This window comes from Lampris incognitus, chromosome 20 (genome assembly GCF_029633865.1).
Source record: "Lampris incognitus isolate fLamInc1 chromosome 20, fLamInc1.hap2, whole genome shotgun sequence".
Lineage (NCBI taxonomy): Eukaryota > Metazoa > Chordata > Actinopteri > Lampriformes > Lampridae > Lampris > Lampris incognitus.
Window position 1 is genome coordinate 33,841,150 of NC_079230.1, and position 21,495 is coordinate 33,862,644.

Sequence of the window (21,495 nt, forward strand, 5' to 3'; positions counted from 1 at the left end):
TAACAACAGCAAGCCTGTTCACCAAGTCCTTGTGTTGTCCCACCATTGACGGAGCCCCATCGGGGACAACGGACACAATTTTGCTCACATCCAATCCAGTCTTCTCAAAGAACTGTGTTAATTCAGTAAAGAAGATTTCCCAAGTTGTGCACCCAGGCACAGGTCTTCCCAACAAAACCCTTGTGAACACAGAAGCTGTTCCGTATCAGTTCGGTCACAGGACGAGTCCCTGGCTAGCGATTTGGCTTCTGCTTTCTTCAAATCAGTGAGTAGATTAGAAAGACACTCTTCTAAAAGTTCTACTCTTCTTGTTGCCATGTTAGGCGACAATGGCACCCACTTTAATAGCTCCACAACCGTTCTCTTGTTTTTCTCATCATGACTTTAAACTTCGCCACCCAAATCATTAGCACACATTTTAATCAACTCAGCATCACTGAATGGCTTCTTAGCTTTAGCGAGGCTCCATGAAACATGCAGTGGTGCAGCTGTTGCGCTCTTGTGCAGATGTTGATTTACCACTAGTAGAAACGGAGTGCTTGTATGATGTCATCATATTTGCTATTGTTTTTGTTCGTGGTGATGTGATTTTGTAGGGTAATTGGTATTAAAACTGGCAGCATGCATAGTGTTGAAGTGCCGCTTGAGATCAGCTGCTTTGCAAGACAGCTACGGTCTGCATGCATATCGAGCGTGTCAGTTTGGCGTTGGCGTGGTCCAGTAAAATAAAACCAAACTGATCAGTCCAGTCACATTTGAACTGACGGTTTTCCTGGTCAACTTTCCGTTTTTGTTGTTGTTGTTGTTGTTTTTTTCGTGTAGGCCATGTTCTTGCTTTAGGACAGTTATTGATGATGTTGAAGAAATAATTTAATTTCACTGACATTAAATGAGGAGTGAGACAAAAATCTCTTACAGTATTGTCACACGATGCATCTGCTGCAACAGCCGGTTGTTCTGGGGCCTGTTGATATACTAGACGGGCAGGCTGCCGTCGTTCTGCGGCAGGTTGTTGCTGATCTGCGGGTCTCTGATGAGCAGCTGAGATGGGGAGGAGATCCAGGTCCTTCTGTGAAAGCTGAGGACAGTGATTATTTGTCCCCGCCCCTCACCGTTATATCTCTTCTCACAATTCTTTTGCCTGTTTCTTTCCTGTTTCCTCTTTCCACATCATCAATGCTTAAAATCACTTAACATGTCTTTTTTTTTTTACTTTCATATTTCCCCATCTTATCCTTATCCTGCAGTTTTGTTTGTTTTGGGTTTTTTTTGGGGGGGTTTTTGCAGCTGTTTTTTCCCCTCTTTTTTCAGCTATTTTACAGTAAAACTACCAGTTTCAGGAAATCTAAATGTCTTTGACCACATTGAAAGCTGATTACAGGAGTCATCATCATGTTTTTCACACAGTTTTTATATACCCTGTCAGACAAGACTTGTCAGTTAAAAGTTTGCTTTGTTTCTTCCCCCACTCTTTTAATCTGCAGTCACTCTTACCTGGAAATGTCCTATCATGGCCATTCAAAGGTCATTATTCATTATTTCCTTTGCCAATGGGTCATCACCCCTAAGTGAATGTCATTACCTTCAGACATCTTCACTTGGTCTTCAATACTGTATCTTCATTCAAAATAAAAAGCCGTATCACACAATTCCTTTCCCCACAATCTCACAACAGTCTCTTCTCAACCCCAGGAGTCGGTTACGAGCTGTCCTCAGGGGAGGTAGACTTCCTGGGTCTTAGGCGAGTTTTCAATCCTTTCACCAGGCTGGCCGGACAGATTTGATCCGTACAGCGAGTGGGCTCAAGGAAAATATGAGTTGGGCATCCCGGACGAGCCCCCAAATTGTCGTGGCAATTATTTAATTCCACTCTAACATTAAATGAGGAACGAGACAAAAATCTCTTACAGTATTGTCATATTATTTAATATATTTTCAATGACCAGATGCACAAGTGCAGACTCTTGTGCATGCCCCAATCTCAGAGCACACCCTCTTTACACCATGCAGTAGAACAATGCCCATTGTTTTTTGGGGTTTTTTATAAATTTATTTCTGATTTTTCCCTTTTTTCTCCCAATTTAGTGGCCAATCGATCCCTATTTTAATTTAAACACCCACCCTCGTACTGCATGCGTTCGCCAACTGCATCTCTCCGCCCGGCAGTCTCGAAGGAGACCGCCTCCCCACTTTCGTGACAAGGCCACTCCAGGCCGAACCACTGTTTTTTCCGACACACCCTGAGACGCATTCACATGACGAACACAAGCCGACTCCGCCCCCCTCCCAAAGACAGCGTTGCCAATGATTGCTGCTTCATCGAGTCCGGCCATAGTCGGATCTGATGAGACCGGGGCGCGAACCCCGGTCCCCAGTGGGCAACTGCATCGACACAAAGCCGATGCTTAGACCGCTACACCACCGCGGACCCACAATGCCCATTGTTTTAATTACAATGATATGTACCCAGAGTCTCTTTGTCATGAAGAGAAGGTAGTTTCCACCACAATGGTGCATACTTAGTTTGTCCTTCATCCTTTCTTCTGCCAGGACCCTCCAGGACCGCCTCCCATGACACTCAAAGGGCTTTCACACCTCCCTCTGTTATCAGGCCCTTACCATATTTACACGAAGAGGCACTTTTAATACCACCTTTGTCCTGCTAAGCATGAGCTGCCAGGCATCCATTCAGACAATGTAAACATAGTATAGCTGGTCTGTGGTCAATGATTAAAAATAAGCAGCAGACATATGTAAATTGTCCTCACAATTATCTCTGACTTAGCTGATGAGTGGCTCTGTGTAGTCAAGGACCGTAGAGAGCGTGGAGTACGTCTTACGTCTGTCTACGCACGCTCTACGGCATAGGTCAAGTGTACAGTGTGGGTTGAGGTCAAAATAAAGTAGAGCAGCACGTACTTTATTTCACATGTTATGACGGGTACATTAGTGCTGATGGGTTGGCGCGGGTCAGACATTTGGTTCGGAGGCCACTAATTGGGTTCAGGGGTATATAGGAATAACATAGAAAGTAGTACGAGCCCAAAAAGGGAATATTTGATAAAATTGAGGGTTAAATGTCAGGTACAGTATTTAACTGTCAGCCGTAAACACTTGAAGCACAGAAAAGTGATATTTGATAAGGGACTGCTGAGTACACCTTCCATCCTAAAACCATGAAGATGTGTTCAGGATGCGTGCTAAGTCATTTTAACACATCAAATTAGATCAGCTATGAAAGCAATGTATTAGAAAATGTACCCTTAACTATGAGGGAAAAATTAAACGTTAACAATCCTTTCTTTTTTTCCAATTAAGCCCAAGTAGAACCACGTTTTCTTTCCTCTGCTACATGAAATATGATTCCTGGAGAGAGAGAAAAGCCCATAAGTCTTGGTAGTAATGAATGTTCTCTTCTCTGTCTGCAGAACCCAGTGGAGCAGCGCTATAAGGAACTGTTAGCCATACGGAACGAGTACCTTAAGAAGCTGGAGGAACTGCAGCTGTCCGACTCCTCCTCTTCTCCTCACCTGACAAATACTTCTGCTTCCAATGCATCCTTAACAGCCACCACCACACCCTCCCACCAGTACACACACCTAAACACACAATTTTGAGTGTTGTGATTATGTATACAATACAAATATGCACGTGCGCGCGCACACACACACAAACAAATACAAGCAAATATATATTTTACACCTGTTTACAATTACACTCATACAATTGGGCTCTACTTACGTTCTATTCACACTTGTGCTCTTTCTCACACACTCTTCTCACACACTCTTCTCACACACTCTCTCACACACTCTCTCACATACTTTCTCACCTTTCTCACACACTCTTCTCACACTCTTGCTCACAGCAGTTCTTTCCCGTAGCCCTTATTGTGGATAACAAGGGATTATAATATTGACATTCGACAACATAAGTGAGGTAGTGTAATCCTGTTTAGAAGTTGTTTAGAAGTTAATAATAATGACCATGAGTTTCAATTATTATGCAATTATGTCACAGTACAGCCTTGTCAGAAGATTTTTCTATAAACCCACATCTTGTTCAAACATCGAGGCCTTAAGGACAATACACTTTTACATTATAAAGTGAGTTTCACTCAAACACGCGTTCAGGCACTAGATATAGGTGGCCCACTTTACATGCCGGCTGCACTACTACTGTAGTGTTTCCTTGCCCAGGAGAAATGGTTGAAGAAAAACAACAGTAGTAGTAGTGACTCATCGTTGCAGTGTTAAAATGGCTGCCCCTGTCCAACTACTACATGATCTAGACATTAGCAACTATTTTTGTGTTGCTCAGTTGAAAGAATTGATTTGGGATTTTGCCTTCCGGATCAAATTGATTGAAAGTTACCCCCCACCCCCCAGTCTGGAAGGAGTTTTGTCATGAATTGAAAAAAGCTTTAATAACTTTCTACAGCATTTCAAGCTACAACCCCGAAGATTCACGTGCAAACAGATGCATGACTGGTTCCTTTCTATCATTGGCATATTTGAGCAATAGCTACTCAGTAGTTTCTAAACAATTAACACTATCATAGTTGCTCATTTTACTGTTGGGTAGGACGTGGATGCAGCCCGTAGTATTTTATAGTATTTACACTTTCAGTGTAGCTGCCAGTGAAGAAGAGTAAGACGAGTTTGAACAAGAAGCAAAGTTGTCATGGCCAAAGAGAAGGTATGGCAGATCAGCTTGTAGAAAACCTTTACCAACATGATCTTTAGTTCAGACCCTAGGCTCAGCTCTGTTTTTAGTTCGGCGGTGGGAAACATGCTGATTTAACACTTGTTGGATGGATTTCTAGGATTTAGAGAGGTCAAACACAAATTCAGTTTCAAGTCTCACCATAGTCATCTGTCAGGTCAACCAATATGACCTTTAGGATTGCTCATGCTAAGCCATTGTTGCTATGCAAGAAACACACTTCCAGCAAATAAAGATCTTCTCTTAAAGTATCAATCTCGAACATTCAGTTTACATTCTTCTTTTTTTTTGGGAGACACGTCACAGGAGTCATTGTGACTCAATACAGTGTCAGTTGTGTGATGCCACTCATGTAGAAACAACAGCTGCATCTCCAACAACTAGGTCACTACCCTACATTTAGCCCTGAACATGTTAGAAAGTAAGATCTTCTCAGGTGGCAACTATTGTTCTGGCCATAACCGCTAGCCGCTAACTAGTTTGCCTGCCCCAACACCAGAGCACAGACCCGGTCTTCCCACCTGTCCTCTCTGGTGGACCAGCCACTGCTGAATGATGTTAGACACACCACCACCTGGGAGACACCTGGGGCTTCGGCGGGAATGTTGCCACAGACGCACATTTTTATTTCTCTGTATTGCTGCAGATGAAAGGGCTTTCATCACATGCCGATAGGCTGAATCATCAATTGTCACCTTGTTCAGCAAAACATAGTCACTTAGAAGACATTTAAGTGCAACTCTTCGAGATTGTTACTTTAATAATCACCTTAACCCTGACCCTATTTAAAATAGTTGGACTTGGTAAAACCTTCATGAAGAAACCTCTGATGTGGTTCGATTTCCCTTGTTATTTCTATTTATCTTCATACCGAAGTTCAGAGCAGCTTTCACTGGTTTGTGATTCTCAATAAAGTTATTTACTTTAAGTACTTTAATAAATACAGATTCAGGATGATCAACCTTGTCCTGATAAGGGCTGGCCTAAGCAAGCAGTTTTGGATTTTACCAGTGTCTGGATTTTGTGGTGAGAACTTACACCTCGCTGCATAAATTTCTGTCGCCTACTATTTATAACAGCAAAGGGCACATGAGCATTCTGCTGAGCTCTTGTACCAGTGTTATGGAGCTGGTCTCCATTCTACCATGTGTTTAGAGTGAAAATCGGTGTCAATTAAACGTGGATAGTACAATATTTGTTTTCGGCTGAAAAAGGCCAGTGCTGGAATTTAAGGGTTTTATGTGCTCACTCAAAATTTAGGCTGCTTGGGTTCTTCCCATTCCTCTATATGACCATTCTGGCTCAGCCTGATCAAATAGTTTCTTCAAGAATTTATGGGTGTGTTGAAATGACTGTTTCTTCCAGTAGGTGCTATGGCTTTTAGTTCTGTTGATATTGTTCTACTTGTTCAGTGAGTCCAACAATTCAGTAATGTGTGGTTGTTAAACCCCACCACTTGATACCGAACTCACATACAGTATTATGAGTACTATGAAAACTCCTCAAATAACTATCACTCAGGCTGGAGTACTTGAACATCATCTTGTAGAGGAGTCTGAGGCTTTCATTTTTCCACTGAGGCTTCATCAGTCACAAACAGTATTTGAAAAAAATAAATCTGATGTGTATGTTGTGTGGACCGCAGCAGGAGCACCGGCTAGCTGATGGGGCAGACCTGCACACAACTGGAGAATTGTATGTGAAATGGTTATACATGTTTGAAAGTCTCAGGTGTGTTTAATTTGAAGCTGCTGATTATCCCTGGACAAACCATAACATCATTTTTAAAGCAACCTACAGGCATAGTCATGATGGACTTCCACTTTTAAAAGTTGCTGTACTTTTTCTCCACTCCCGAATGAATTAAAATTCTGGAGTAATAATGCAGGGCAGATATAGACTTTTACAGATGTAGACTTTTACAATGGCTTTTTGAATTTCCTCTGGCACTTTTCCCCTAGACATTTATAACTGGTTATGTTCTTTTTCCCCGAAATCTGCTAGGTCAGGTCGGTTGAGGTCAGGTCCAGTTTTTTGCCTTGATCCTTGTGAGAATGTCCTTCACACCCTCAGAGAACATTTAGTCTTCACAACATCATCCTAGGCAGTGTTTGAGTTGGACTGTGTGGTGGTTTAAGACCAAAGCTCTGTGGGATCTGGAAGGTAACTAGGGATGTCTCAGTCTGATTTGAGAGATTGGTATTGGAGCTGATCAAGGTTTATTTTGATTGATTGGTATCTGCTATATTAAACCTGGTCAAATTCCGATCCCTTGTTCGTTTTCCTGCCTTGCTCTCTGCCTAAATGCGTCTAGGTGTTTTAAACTGATGTTATCAACTACTTGCAGGAGTGAGGCAAGTGTTGTTAAAAAGTCCTGAAACATCTGCAGTGTAGAATTCCTTTAAATTGGAAAATGAAGGCGCCAGCCACTTTTAATGTGTGCAGTGCAGGCAGGCGTGAGGCAGGAGTAAAAGCTATGCTAGCATGATTACTTACGGTAAGGCACTTATAACGAAGTTATTTGACAGAATAGAAGTTCATATGTTGCTCTTTTGGAGTGTTCTTTCTTTCTGGTCGGTGTTTTTAAATTTGTAAGAGCTATTGTATTTAATATTTTCATAGTTTGTTTATTTTGTCGAAAAATTAAATGAAAACTATTAATGGACAGTTGTGATGCTATTTTTTATGCAGCGCTATTAAATTGCAAGCATATCTTCCCCAAATTGGATTGGTTTTACTAAAGTAAACCTACTGCCAGTGTGTACTGTGCAACTGTACTATGCAGGAAAATCTAAGTATCTGATTGGGAAACAGTGCGAAACTTCCTCAATATTAAATGACTCAGATCGGATAGGCGGCAAAAAGAAAAGCCTCTACCAAGACATCCCTAAAGATGACCATGCATGAAGTTATAATGTGGACCCACATCCTCATTATAACTGACAGATATTATAGATAGACCTTACTATAAGCAAGGTACCCCCACCTTCTGTATCACCCTGCATCAACACATGCATCCTTCAAGTAAGTACAGATTTTAGCAGAATACACTGTGCAGCAACTCAGTTTCTGTCATACAGAAGGAAACTGCGGAGGACAGGAAGGGCCAGTACCCTAAAATACAGACATTAAACGGTATATTTTTGTTATTATTTGCTAAGATTTGAATGCTCATACCATACTAAATTGAAGAATTCAAAATATACTCCTCAATAATTTAAACGTAAATCAGAACATAATGTCTTATATACATATATTAGTTAGGTTACATTTAATTTGGCATTAAATGTTTGATACCAGTTGCTGCCATTTGTAATTCCACTTGCCATGTGAGAGTCATGTGCAAATGAGGAGGTTGGGCCAGAATGCTGTGCAGCAGTTTCCATCACCGTTTTTAAGTCAAACCATATCAGAGCACTGACATGAAGTCCGCCTGGAATGCATTAAGGCATAAAACTTGGGATTAGTTCTCTGGAGGTTGGGTGATAACTCTGATTTGGTCAGATCTCAAACACAATCCTCGTTTTGGTTTGTGTGTGGGCGGTACCCATGAGGGTCAAGAGGGTACCTGACCAGAGAATCTAAATGAAACGGACTGATCAGCAGTTGAAGCTTGATTCCTGCATCGCCTGAAAGGTGCATGGACATGGATCATTTTACAGACTAGCTATTTTTGATTCGGGTTTCAAAACTCGTCAGAGTTGCTTCTTGCTGTTCTGTTGTGGCGCTGCAGTAGAAACAGATTCAGTGTGACGCAGCTGCAGCCTTTACTTCTACACAGGCTACTTGTTGCTCCATCCACACCTGTTAGCATGGCTCATTTAAATCAGCTCAGTTGTGTCTGATGTCCAGCTCATTTGCTTTAGATATTGTTGAAAATAAGGTTCCTCCCAGCTCCAAAAAAAGTCCCGCTGAGATTTCTATCCCCACCAAGAGAAAGTGAAACTTTTTGGCAATAAATAAATAAACCAACAAACATTAATAAATGACTCGGGAAAAGTATCTTACCGATATAAAAAGAATCATAAGACGGTTGTGTGATTGTGTATTTAGGGGAAAAATTATAAGAATCTATTTTCTTTATGTTTTACTCTGTACAACTCTAATGTAATTACCTCAATAGAAGCCTATTTTCTGTCAAAAGATCTATTGTTGTAACATACAAATATTTTATTTAGTATAAAAGTTGACTGTTTTATAAAGGGAAAAATGATGGGAAAAATTCTGTTAGTATAATTTGTGGATTTGTGATACTTTCTTTTTCTTTTTTTTAATATTACGGATACTTTTTGGATTTACTTTCCCCTGATGAAAGTCCAGGATCAGGCTCACCGAGACACGTCGAATTATGCCAACCTGTGGAGTTCTGTCCTGGACTTCTGTCCTGGACTTCTGTCCTGGTTTCAGTCATGCTCGTTTCAAACTCTCTGTTCAGTCTCCTGAGACTGGGGACAGTTTCTAACTTCAGTTTTGTTTTTCATAGATTCTTTCTGTAATGTTTGTAAACTCAGTTTGAAGAGTTTTTTTCTTCTTCTTTGTGTCATAATATAACCTACTTTTTCCTGCAAACACTTTTGAAATATGCTTTGATTTTTACACTTGGGCAGAATTTGCTTTAAGTGTAACAGATATATCTTTGTGTTTGTTGAATCGTCTCCTTGTAAATAATACTGATTAAATTAATTTAATGATTTTTCGACTTAACTTTTTGAGACTGTGTTTTGTCATTAATCTTTGGGACTTTGAGTAAGACTGAAAATTTCATTCATTAATTCATTTTCAGCCGCTTCTCCGGGGTCGGGTCGCGGTGGCCGCAAGCTAAGTAGGGCACGCCATACGTTCCTCTCCCCAGCAACGCCCTCCAGCTCCTCCTGGGGGATCCCAAAGCGTTCCCAGGCCAGAACCTTGGTTCCAACCCTCACCTATGGTCATGAGCTTTGGGCAGTGACCGAAAGGGTGAGATCGCGGATACAAGCGGCTGAAATGAGTTTCCTCCGTAGGGTGTCTGGGCTCAGCCTTAGAGATAGGCTGAGGAGCTCGGACATCAGGAGGGAGCTCGGACATCAGGAGGGAGCTCGGAGTAGAGCCGCTGCGCCTTTGCATCGAAAGGAGCCAGTTGAGGTGGTTCGGGCATCTGATCAGGATGCATCCTGGCCGCCTTCCTTTGGCGGTTTTCCGGGCGTGGCCAACTGGGAGGAGACCCCGGGGTAGACCCAGAACTAGTTGGAGGGACTACATGTCCAATCTGGCCTGGGAACTGAACAGTTGGCTCTCGAGATACATATATATAGTAATACAGTATCGTGATCATTAAGAGATACCCAGACTGGGTATCAAGTCAAGTCAGATTGTGTTTGCATAGCCGTGAATCTCCCTTCTGGAATTGTAACCTTTGTGGTGGACACGTATTAGGGATAGAATTCCCCCCAGGAACTAAGGGTTAAGTCATGGTTGCCCTGGCAGGTTAACGCAGGGTTAAGTTATGGTTGTCCAGCCAGTTTTCTGGTTATTCTTGCCGCCTCCGCTCAGTCGAGCTGTGGTTTTGTTGTCTCGTTGATTAAAGAAAGTTGCCTACACGGCTAAAGTGTGAACCTACGGTCTTCTCCGTTCCTTCGGCTCTACACTGGTGACCCCGACGTCGGTTTTCGGATAAGTTTTCTGAAACCACACACATTATGGCTACGAACGCCGTTGCAATTGAACTGCCGGAGTTTTGGGAGTCTTCCGCGGCTACATGGTTCGCGCAGGCTGAGGCACAGTTCGCGCCGCTCAGAGACATAACAGCGGACGAGACCAGGTGCTACTACGTAGTGGCGGCGCTGGGGGGGCGCTACGGCTTCCAGGATAAGCGGTTTCATAACCAACCCACCGGCCGATGGTAAATACGCCACAATTAAAAATCTCCCCCTGGAAACTTTTGAACTGTCAACAACGAAGAGAGCACGTCGCCTCTTCGCAATTCAGGGCTTGGGAGATGGTAAACCATCGGAGCTAATGAGCAGGATGTTAAACCTACTGGGTCAAGAAAAGCCATGTTTCCTGTTTATGGAGCTGTTTCTGCGCAACATGCCGCCCCACGTCCAGACTGCGCTCGCTAACTCCACCATCACTGATCCCCGTGAGCTGGCAAAGGAGGCTGACCGATTCTTCGTCGCTACACAACGTTCCTCCCATGCCGGGGTGCTGGCTCCTACCTTCACTGGCCCCCCGCCGACATCGCGGGCGTGGCCCGACGGTGACGCCACAGCGTCAGACCGCTACAAGCCCTCTGGACTCTGTATGTACCACGCTCGATTTGGTGCGAAAGCTAAACGGTGCCGTTCCCCCTGCAACTACAGGCCGACGGGAAACGAGAGGGCCAACACTCAGTAGTGGCCACGAGTGTTGGCGATACGAGCAGGCTACTCTTCATCCTCGACACCATCTCCGGTCGGCGATTTCTCTGTGACACGGGCGCACAGAGAAGCGTGCTCCCTGCTACTGACGTCGACATCATGGGCGGGGAGCGGGGCCCCCAGTTGGCGACGGCTGACGGTAGCCCTATCCACACCTACGGCGTGCGGTCTGTAGAACTGTATTTTGGTGGACAACGTTTCACGTGGGAGTTCGTCATGGCCGATGTAACGCTTCCCCTCCTCGGAGCTGATTTTTTGTGCGCTTACGGTTTGCTAGTGGACATTCAGAACAGCCGTCTGGTCGACGCCTTAACCTTCTCCTCCTTCGCATGTACGCGGGGGGAAGCGGCATATGCAGGTCTAGCCAACCCTCTCTCAGAGGCAGACAAGTTCAACCGCCTCCTCGCTGAGTTCCCTGACCTCACCCAGCCTACCTTCTCTGCACCCACCGCTAAGCATGGGGTGGAGCATCACATTGCTACGAAGGGGCCCCCGGTCTACGCCAGAGCCAGGCGTCTCGACCCCGCCAAACTCGCCATTGCCAAGTCTGAGTTCGAGCACCTGGAACGCATGGGGATCATCCGCCGCTCTGACAGCCCGTGAGCGTCCCCACTCCACATCGTCGCTAAGCCTGATGGAGGTTGGCGCCCATGCGGGGACTACCGCCGACTAAATGACGCCACCACGCCCGACCGCTATCCTGTCCCGCATATCCAGGACTTTTCTGCAAACCTGTCTGGGAAACGCGTCTTCTCAAAAGTCGACCTGGTCCGTGGTTATTATCAAGTTCCCGTGCACCCCTCGGACATCCCCAAGACAGCGGTGACTACCCCATTCGGCCTATTTGAATTCCTACGAATGCCATTTGGACTCAAAAACGCGGCCCAGTCCTTTCAGCGGCTGATGGATTCAGTGCTCCGTGGCCTTCCTTTCATCTTCGTCTATTTGGACGACATACTCATCGCCAGCGCCTCCGAGGAAGAACACCTGTCCCATCTTCACGCCCTCTTCACACGCCTCAGCCAGCATGGGCTGATCGTCAACCCGGCGAAGTGCCGGTTCGGGCTGACGGCCATTGATTTCCTCGGGCACCGCATCACTGGGGACGGGGCGGTCCCCCTGTTCTCAAAGGTGGAAGCGGTGGCGGCCTTTCCGCGCCCCCAAACAGCTCGTGCGCTCAGGGAGTTCATCGGGATGGTGACATTCTACCACCGCTTCATTCCCCGAGCCGCCTTTATCATCCGGCCACTGTACGAGGCGCTGAAAGGCAAGTCCCCCAACCAGGCGGTCGACTGGACAGCAGAGCGGGACCGTGCGTTCACCGAGACTAAAGCTGCGCTCTCCCAGGCTACCCTGCTAGCGCATCCTTCACCTACAGCGCCTATTTCCATAACTACGGATGCATCGGACTATGCTGTTGGTGCGGTTCACGAGCAGTGGGTGGGGGGGGGGCTTGGCAGCCTTTGGCCTTTTTCAGTCGCCAGCTTACACCCCGAGAGCGCAAGTATAGTACTTTTGACAGGGAACTCCTCGGTCTCTGGCTCGCCGTCCGGCATTTCCGTTTCCTGCTAGAGGGCCGCGAGTTTACTGCGTACGTGGACCACAAGCCCCTCACGTTTGCCATGTCCAAGACGGCCGAGCCATGGTCCGCTCGCCAGCAGCGACAACTCTCCTACATTTCGGAATTCACTACCGACATCCAGCACGTCGCTGGTAAGTCTAACCAGGTAGCTGACTGCCTCTCTAGGGCAGTGATTGGAGCGGTCCACCTAGGCCTGGACTATGCACATATGGCCGCTGACCAGGCCACGGACCCGAGCATCCTCCGTCTCCGGACCTCCGACACGGGGCTCCGCCTGCAGGACGTTCCTTTCAGCGACACAGGTGTCACCCTCCTGTGTGACGTCTGCACAGGACAGCCCAGGCCCATCGTCCCGGACAGCTGGAGACGCCCCGTGTTTGAAGCTGTGCACGGCCTCTCTCATCCAGGCGGTAAGCCATCCGTGCGCCTGACCTCTGCTAAGTTTGTGTGGGAGGGACTTAAGAGAGACGTGAAAGCGTGGGCCGACTCGTGTGTTGCCTGTCAGCGGGCTAAGATACACCGCCATATTAAGGCGCCCCTGGAACGCTTCGCAGTGCCGGAGAGACGATTTGACCATGTCCACGTCGACCTGGTTGGTCCCCTACCCCCCTCCCATGGGTTCACCTACCTCTTCACTGTGGTGGACAGGACTACGCGCTGGCCTGAAGCTGTTCCCCTGGCATCCACGACGTCTGCTGATGTGGCCCGGGCTTTTATTGGGTCGTGGGTCTCACGTTTCGGTACGCCTTCCGACCTTTCATCTGACCGCGGGCCACAGTTTACCTCAGAGCTCTGGAATGCTGTGGGTGAGGCTCTGGGCGTCAAGCTTCACCGCACTACCGCCTACCACCCTCAGGCGAACGGCCTATGTGAGCGCTTCCGCCGGTCCATGAAGGCTGCGCTTCGGGCTACTCTCAAGGACTGCAACTGGGTCGACAAGCTCCCATGGGTCATGCTGGGCCTGCGGACCGCCCCGAAGGAAGACCTACAAGCCTCCTCTGCGGAGCTGGTGTACGGCACGCCGCTGCGAGTCCCAGGCGATTTCATGCCCAACGCAACGCGTCCCTGGTCAGCTGTGGACCAACGAGCCTCCTTGCTGGACGGGGTCAGAGCTTTCACACCCGTCCCTACCGCCCAACACGGCGCTCCGGTGTCCCAGGTGCCCCCAGGTCTGCAGTCAGCGGACTACGTGTTCATCCGTCATGACGCACACCGCCCCCCTCTGCAACCCCCTTATGACGGCCCCTTCCGCGTCCTGGAACGGGGAACTAAGCACCTGGTGGTGGATTTTGGGGGCACGGCCGAGCATGTTTCAGTGGACCGAGTTAAACCCGCACACCTGGACTTGACGCAGCCGTTGGAGTTAGCCCAACCTCCTCGTCGCGGTCGTCCCCCGGCTCCGCCTCCTCCCCCCGTGGAGGCCCGCGCTGCCTCTTCTGCTCCTCAGGCCGACCTCCGCAGGCCCGCGTCAATGCCTCCCAGAGACACTCCGGCCCCTGTTACCCGGAGCCGCCGCGGACGGCCGGTCGTCCCCCCGCGCCTGCCTGACTTCAATTACTAGGGCGAATTCTGGAGGGGCTCATGTGGTGGACACGTATTGGGGATAGAATTCACCCCAGGAACTAAGGGTTAAGTCAGGGTTGCCCTGGCAGGTTAACACAGGGTTAAGTTATGGTTGTTCAGCCAGTTTTCTGGTTATTCTTGCCGCCTCCGCTCAGTCGAGCTATGGTTTTGTTGTCCCTCCGATTTACCGTGGATTAAAGAAAGTTGCCTGCACGGCTAAAGTGTGAACCCACGGTCTTCTCCGTTCCTTCGGCTCTACACCTTAGTAGTTATATGAATTTTCATCAAATCTGTACCTTTCCGGGAGAGAAGGCGTTTAAAGCCATATAAACACCATTTACTATTTTGCGTTACATTGAAGGCAAGGAATCGTTCAAATTCGCTCAGATTGGAGAACTGACTAATTAAAACGATGAGTTCTGAAGTTGGGCTGTACAGCCTTCTGGAACTGGAGCGCCTTGCGTTATATCAATTCACTACAATAAATAATTTCAGTGAAGCCTAGAAATCATTTAAATTCATTCGGATTGGGGGACTAATACATTCAAAGAATTTAAAACATTGATTTCTTGAGTCTCCAGTTAAGAGCCTAGTGTTGTGCTTACACCGCCCCGAGCTGCCTCCCCGGCACGTTCAAGCCACTCCCCCAGCTCGGACGTGCCGGAAACATCCGAGCGCTCGGCTCGCGCTCTGAGGAGACGAGCGCTGCACTGCACCAGGTGTTTGCCATCATCCATCAGGCACACCTGTGGCAATCAGGCAGCCTTCTACAAGAAGCCTCCCAGAACGTCTCAGTGGCTTCGACGTACTGAACCCTGCGGTAAAGTTCTGACAAGCCCTCCAGCGTTCCTTGCATTCTGTTTATTCCCCAGTGTCTTATCTTCGTGTCTCTGTTTCCTCCCAAGACTCTCCCTCCGCGATTTCCACGGCTCCCCGCGTCTCCCTCGTCCCCAGCGACCGTCACGTTTCTCCCCGGACCTCTCCTGCGATCTCCCCCCTTGTCCCTCTATCTGGACCCCTCCTTTCGGACTCGACTTCCCGGATCTCGGACCTGGACTTTCTCGGACAACCCCTCTTGGATCACGGACTGGACTTTCTCGCCAGGTGCACGCACATTTTTTCAACACCTCCTGGTCATTTACATACCGCACCACACATTGGCTAAAAACACTCACACATAGTTTATTCACACATCCCACTAACAGAACACCTTTTTTCACCAGACATTTCCCTCCCACAATAAAACCTCCCTTTGTAGCTTTTGAAGTCATCTCGTGTCTGTCTGTCTTGGGTTTCGCCACACGGGTCAGGTTCTGGTGCGCGAGCACAACAGAACGTCGAAGCCATTATGGACCCAGGCAAACCCAAGGAGCGGACGGTCCCTGTGACGCCCCAGAGCTCCGTCCCCCTAGAGGCAGTAGTAAGAAGTCACAGTTGCCAACTTGCCTCTCTCAGCTCAGAGCTTACTACTGCCTTCACCCGTGTCACCGGAGAGATCAGCGATCTTCAGTCCGGCTCCCAGGCCGCGACGAGCGCGTTAGATGCCCTCACCGCGCAGATCGCTGCGCTCTCCACAGCGGTCTCCAGGATGAGCGACCACCCTGCCCTGGCCGAGGTCTCTGCCCCCAGCTCGGCCTCCGGTTTCCCCGTTCCTGGTCCCGACGTTCCCCCTCCGAGTCAACCCCCACTGGACCCCCGGTGCGAGCCTAACCTCCCCTGCCCCAAGGCCTTCGGTGGGGAGTTCGAGCTGTGCAGGGGTTTCCTTGGTCAGTGTGAGCTCCTGTTCAAACACCAGCCAGCTAGGTATAGGACAGGAGAGACCAAGGTAGCCCTTGTCATGTCCCTCCTCACCGGCAAAGCCCTCAGCTGGGCCATAGCGGCGGTAGGCCATACCGAGCAACTCGCCTCGGACTATGGTGCCTTCCGCCGCGAGTTCAATCTGGTGTTCGACCACCCAGCTGACGGGCAGGACGCTGCCGGCCGCCTCCATTCCATCCAACAGGGAGCCAGGTCGGTGGCAGATTATTCCCTGGAGGTAAGGATACTCGCGGCAGACAGTGGGTGGGATGACACTGCGCTCAAGAGCGCGTACAGGAGGGGGCTGAGCGAGCCCATCAAAGATCTTATCGTTCGGGACCGCCCTGCCTCCTTCAACGAGCTCGTCACCCTCGCCCTCCAGATGGACGAACGGCTGCGGGAGCGGCGCCAGGAACGCGCCCCGCGCGCTGGCCCCTCCCATAGACCAACCCCCGTCCGTCCTACCAGTGCCTTCCCTGGGTCAGCGTCCCGTGGGCTCTCTCCACCCTCACACTCCCCCTCGCAACCCTGGGTGGCTTCTGGATCCAGGCCGGAGGAGGAGCCCATGCAGTTGGGTCGGTCACGGCTCCCGCTGGAAGTTAGGGAGCAGAGGATGCATGGCCACCTCTGCCTCTACTGCGGGAGGTCGGGCCACTATATCAAGGCCTGCCCGACTCGCCCAAAAAGACCCGGCTCACTAGTGAGGGGTGTCCTAGTGAGCCTGACGACCCTTCCTCAGCCCCAGCCCAAGAAGGAGCACAACCACCTTTTTCCGGTCACTCTCACCTGGGGTAACCGCTCACTGTCTGTTGGTGCACTCCTGGATTCGGGGGCGGACGAGTGTTTGATGGACACCTCGCTGGCCCGGCAGGCCGGCATTCCACTCGTCCCCTAGACACACCCCTCACAGCCCAAGCCCTAGATGGACGTTCACTTGGTAAAATCACACACAGCACTGTTTCCCTCACCCTCACTCTTTCGGGTAATCACGTGGAAGCTATCCGTTTCTTGGTTTTGCGCGCCCCTGGTGTTAGGAAGACCGTGGTTGGAACGGCACGATCCCTACATCTCTTGGTCTACTGGGCGGATTTTGGGTTGGAGCGTTGCGTGTCATGCCAACTGCCTTCGCTCCGCCCACTCCCCGTCCAGCGGCCTCAGACCCGTGCCTCCTCCCACGGATCTCACTGGTGTTCCTTCCATTTATCACGATTTAGCCCCTGTATTTAGTAAAGAGAGTGCACTTTCCCTCCCCCCCTCACCGTCCCTATGATTGCGCCATAGATCTCTTTCCCGGGGCCGCCCTTCCCACCGGTCGGTTGTATAACCTCTCCGTCCCAGAGAAGGAGGCTATGCGCAATTATATCACAGAGTCCCTGGCCTCAGGAATCATAAGGCCCTCGTCTTCCCCGGTGGCGGCGGGCTTCTTTTTTGTGGCAAAGAAGGAGGGCAGCCTGAGGCCTTGCATAGATTATCGAATGTTAAATAATATCACGGTGAAAAATAAATACCCACTCCCCCTTATGAGTTCCACGTTCGAGCCACTCACTCACGCCACGGTGTTCACGAAGCTGGACCTGCGCAGCGCGTACCACCTGGTGCGCATCCGGGAAGGGGATGAATGGAAGACGGCCTTCAACACCCACCTGGGGCATTTCGAGTACCTCGTTATGCCCTTCGGCCTCACCAACGCCCCGGCCGTCGTCCAGGCATTGGTCAACGACGTGCTCCGGGACATGCTGAACACGTTCGCGGTGGTGTACCTGGATGACATACTCGTGTTCTCCAGGACTGAGGAGGAACACCACCAGCATGTCCGCCTGGTCCTCCAACGGCTGCTGGAGAACAGGCTCTTCATGAAAGCCGAGAAGTGCGTGTTCCACTCCGCCTCCGTGGAGTTCCTTGGCCACATCGTGGAGAAGGGGCTCGTCCGCACTGACCCCAGGAAGACCCGAGCGGTGGAGGAGTGGGCACGGCCCACCAACAGGACGCAACTCCAGCGCTTCCTGGGGTTTGCAAACTTCTACCGGCGCTTCATCAGGGGGTTCAGCCGTGTGGCCGCCCCCCTCACTGCACTCACCTCCAACCTCCGCCCCTTCTCCTGGACCTCGGAGGCGGAAGCCGCCTTCTTGGCCCTGAAGAGGCTGTTCACAACGGCTCCGGTGCTCTCCCACCCGGACCAGTGCAGACATTTCATCGTGGAGGTGGACGCATCGGACACGGGCATCGGAGCCCTCCTCTCCCAGCGGTCGGAGGAGGACCAGAAGATCCAACCGTGCGCCTTCTTCTCCCGGCGTTTCAGTCCTGCGGAGAAGAATTATGACATCGGCAACAGGGAGTTGCTGGCCGTCCACGCCGCCCTAGAGGAGTGGAGACACTGGCTGGAGGGAGCAGGGCAGCCGTTCATCGTATGGTCCGATCACAAAACCCTGACCTACGTACGGACGGCTAAGAGGCTCAACCCCAGGCAGGCGCGCTGGGCTCTCTTCTTCAGCCGGTTCGACTTCACCCTCACCTACCGCCCGGGCACCAAGAACGTCAGGGCAGACGCCCTCTCCCGTCTGTTTCCCGAGGGGTCCCCTGACGCCCCAGACACCATCCTTCCCCCGGCCCGGGTGGTGGGTGCCGTCACCTGGGCCATCGAATCAGTGGTGAGAAGGGCCCAGCGCGCCCATCCCGACCCAGGCAATGGACCCCGGAACCGGCTATTTGTGCCTCCCTCTGTCCGGCCCCAGGTGCTGGAGTGGGGCCACTCCAGCCATCTTCCCTGCCACCCCGGTGTCTACCGAACGGCGGCCTTCATCCGCACACCTGGACTTGACGCAGCCGTTGGAGTTAGCCCAACCTCCTCCCCCCGTGGAGGCCCGCGCTGCCTCTTCTGCTCCTCAGGCCGACCTCCGCAGGCCCGCGTCAATGCCTCCCAGAGACACTCCGGCCCCTGTTACCCGGAGCCGCCGCGGACGGCCGGTCGTCCCCCCGCGCCTGCCTGACTTCGATTACTAGGGCGAATTCTGGAGGGGCTCATGTGGTGGACACGTATTGGGGATAGAATTCACCCCAGGAACTAAGGGTTAAGTCAGGGTTGCCCTGGCAGGTTAACACAGGGTTAAGTTATGGTTGTTCAGCCAGTTTTCTGGTTATTCTTGCCGCCTCCGCTCAGTCGAGCTGTGGTTTTGTTGTCCCTCCGATTTACCGTGGATTAAAGAAAGTTGCCTACACGGCTAAAGTGTGAACCCACGGTCTTCTCCGTTCCTTCGGCTCTACACCTTAGTAGTTATATGAATTTTCATCAAATCTGTACCTTTCCGGGAGAGAAGGCGTTTAAAGCCATATAAACACCATTTACTATTTTGCGTTACATTGAAGGCAAGGAATCGTTCAAATTCGCTCAGATTGGAGAACTGACTAATTAAAACGATGAGTTCTGAAGTTGGGCTGTACAGCCTTCTGGAACTGGAGCGCCTTGCGTTATATCAATTCACTACAATAAATAATTTCAGTGAAGCCTAGAAATCATTTAAATTCATTCGGATTGGGGGACTAATACATTCAAAGAATTTAAAACATTGATTTCTTGAGTCTCCAGTTAAGAGCCTAGTGTTGTGCTTACACCGCCCCGAGCTGCCTCCCCGGCACGTTCAAGCCACTCCCCCAGCTCGGACGTGCCGGAAACATCCGAGCGCTCGGCTCGCGCTCTGAGGAGACGAGCGCTGCACTGCACCAGGTGTTTGCCATCATCCATCAGGCACACCTGTGGCAATCAGGCAGCCCTCTACAAGAAGCCTCCCAGAACGTCTCAGTGGCTTCGACGTACTGAACCCTGCGGTAAAGTTCTGACAAGCCCTCCAGCGTTCCTTGCATTCTGTTTATTCCCCAGTGTCTTATCTTCGTGTCTCTGTTTCCTCCCAAGACTCTCCCTCCGCGATTTCCACGGCTCCCCGCGTCTCCCTCGTCCCCAGCGACCTTCACGTTTCTCCCCGGACCTCTCCTGCGATCTCCCCCCTTGTCCCTCTATCTGGACCCCTCCTTTCGGACTCGACTTCCCGGATCTCGGACCTGGACTTTCTCGGACAACCCCTCTTGGATCACGGACTGGACTTTCTCGCCAGGTGCACGCACATATTTTCAACACCTCCTGGTCATTTACATACCGCACCACACATTGGCTAAAAACACACACATAGTTATTCACGCAAACCATGGGACACCACACATAGTTTATTCACACATCCCACTAACAGAACACCTTTTTTCACCAGACATTTCCCTCCCACAAAAAAACCTCCCTTTGTAGCTTTTGAAGTCATCTCGTGTCTGTCTGTCTTGGGTTTCGCCACACGGGTCAGGTTCTGGTGCGCGAGCACAACACCTAGGAGTGAATTTGACATTTGGGGGCGGTCACATTTGTGATGCAGCACTTGTCCACACACGGATTATTAGTAGAAATGTTGCCAGAGCTTCCCCAGAACCAGCTTGTAGGCATTAGAGGGACAAACATGTGTGCGATCCTCATTCCTTCTCCAAACCTGGGAGAGCTTGATTAGTTGGCTCTGCATGTGTGAGACACCGCCCACTGAGTTGTGCTAAAGGCGGATGAACACATCTACCTTTAGCACAGGTAGCTTTGGGAGGTGGCGAGTATTGGGACAGATGTCCTACTTGACAAAAGTAATCCGCAGCGGTGCGGAGGCCTCTCGCTTGCTGGTGTAGTGATCGCCGCGGGTCCATGAGGACCTTAGCAAATGGCCGCTCCTACGTCCGCAGCAGCACCTTCTCGCGGTACCTCCTGTTTTCAAAAAGTCTGCTGCGGGGGCCAGCGGGTTCCCGACGGTATAAGCGGGTGGGTCGATTGGACTCGTTAGCCTTGGTTGGCAGCCAGTCTTGGAGGAGGAGGACAACTCTGATCTCTGACTTCAGACCCGGGAAGATGTCCTGCTCGACAGGCTGACGAGCAGGACATCTAGAAGGACAACTCTGATTTAAACCGCCGCTGCCTTGCGGAACAATCTGCATCCGTCTCCATCGCCAGTCGTCTCGCTGGTCTTGCCACTGGTAGTAGGTGGTCTCGGAGGAGAGGGTGGGGTTGATGATGCGCAACTCTTCCTCACTTAAATCCTTAATAGTCTTCTGCCCTAGTGGCTTTTCTTTTTTCCCAAAGAAACCCACTAATTTGTAGCTTGACTTTTGCAGCCTAAGGTCTTCCAGTTTCAATTTATCTAATTCTCCCTTGGATATGACATTACAGTCAGCACCTGTGTCTATCATGACTGTGAGTGGCTGTGTATTTATCTTTAGAGTTTCTCTCCAGATATCTCTGTCCGTTTTCACATCCACTTTGTTTACATGCATGTCTTTTTCTTTCACTGTAACTGTCCCTATGAACATATCATCATCTCTTGCTGTGTCACAGTCAATTCCTTGGATTTTCCGTCGGTT

The 21,495-nt window shown here is 49.9% G+C and overlaps 1 protein-coding gene across 1 annotated transcript in view; it reads left to right on the plus strand.

Moving 5' to 3' along the window:
- Nucleotides 1–4,978, plus strand: part of mtm1 (myotubularin 1) — a 125,412-nt gene extending 120,434 nt beyond the window's left edge. Inside the window, exon 16 of the mRNA XM_056300377.1 lies at nt 3,429–4,978. Within this exon, the coding sequence (XP_056156352.1) occupies nt 3,429–3,617 (189 nt within the window). The 3' untranslated portion in view covers nt 3,618–4,978. The remainder of the gene's footprint in view (nt 1–3,428) is intronic.
- Nucleotides 4,979–21,495: the final 16,517 nt, after the last annotated feature.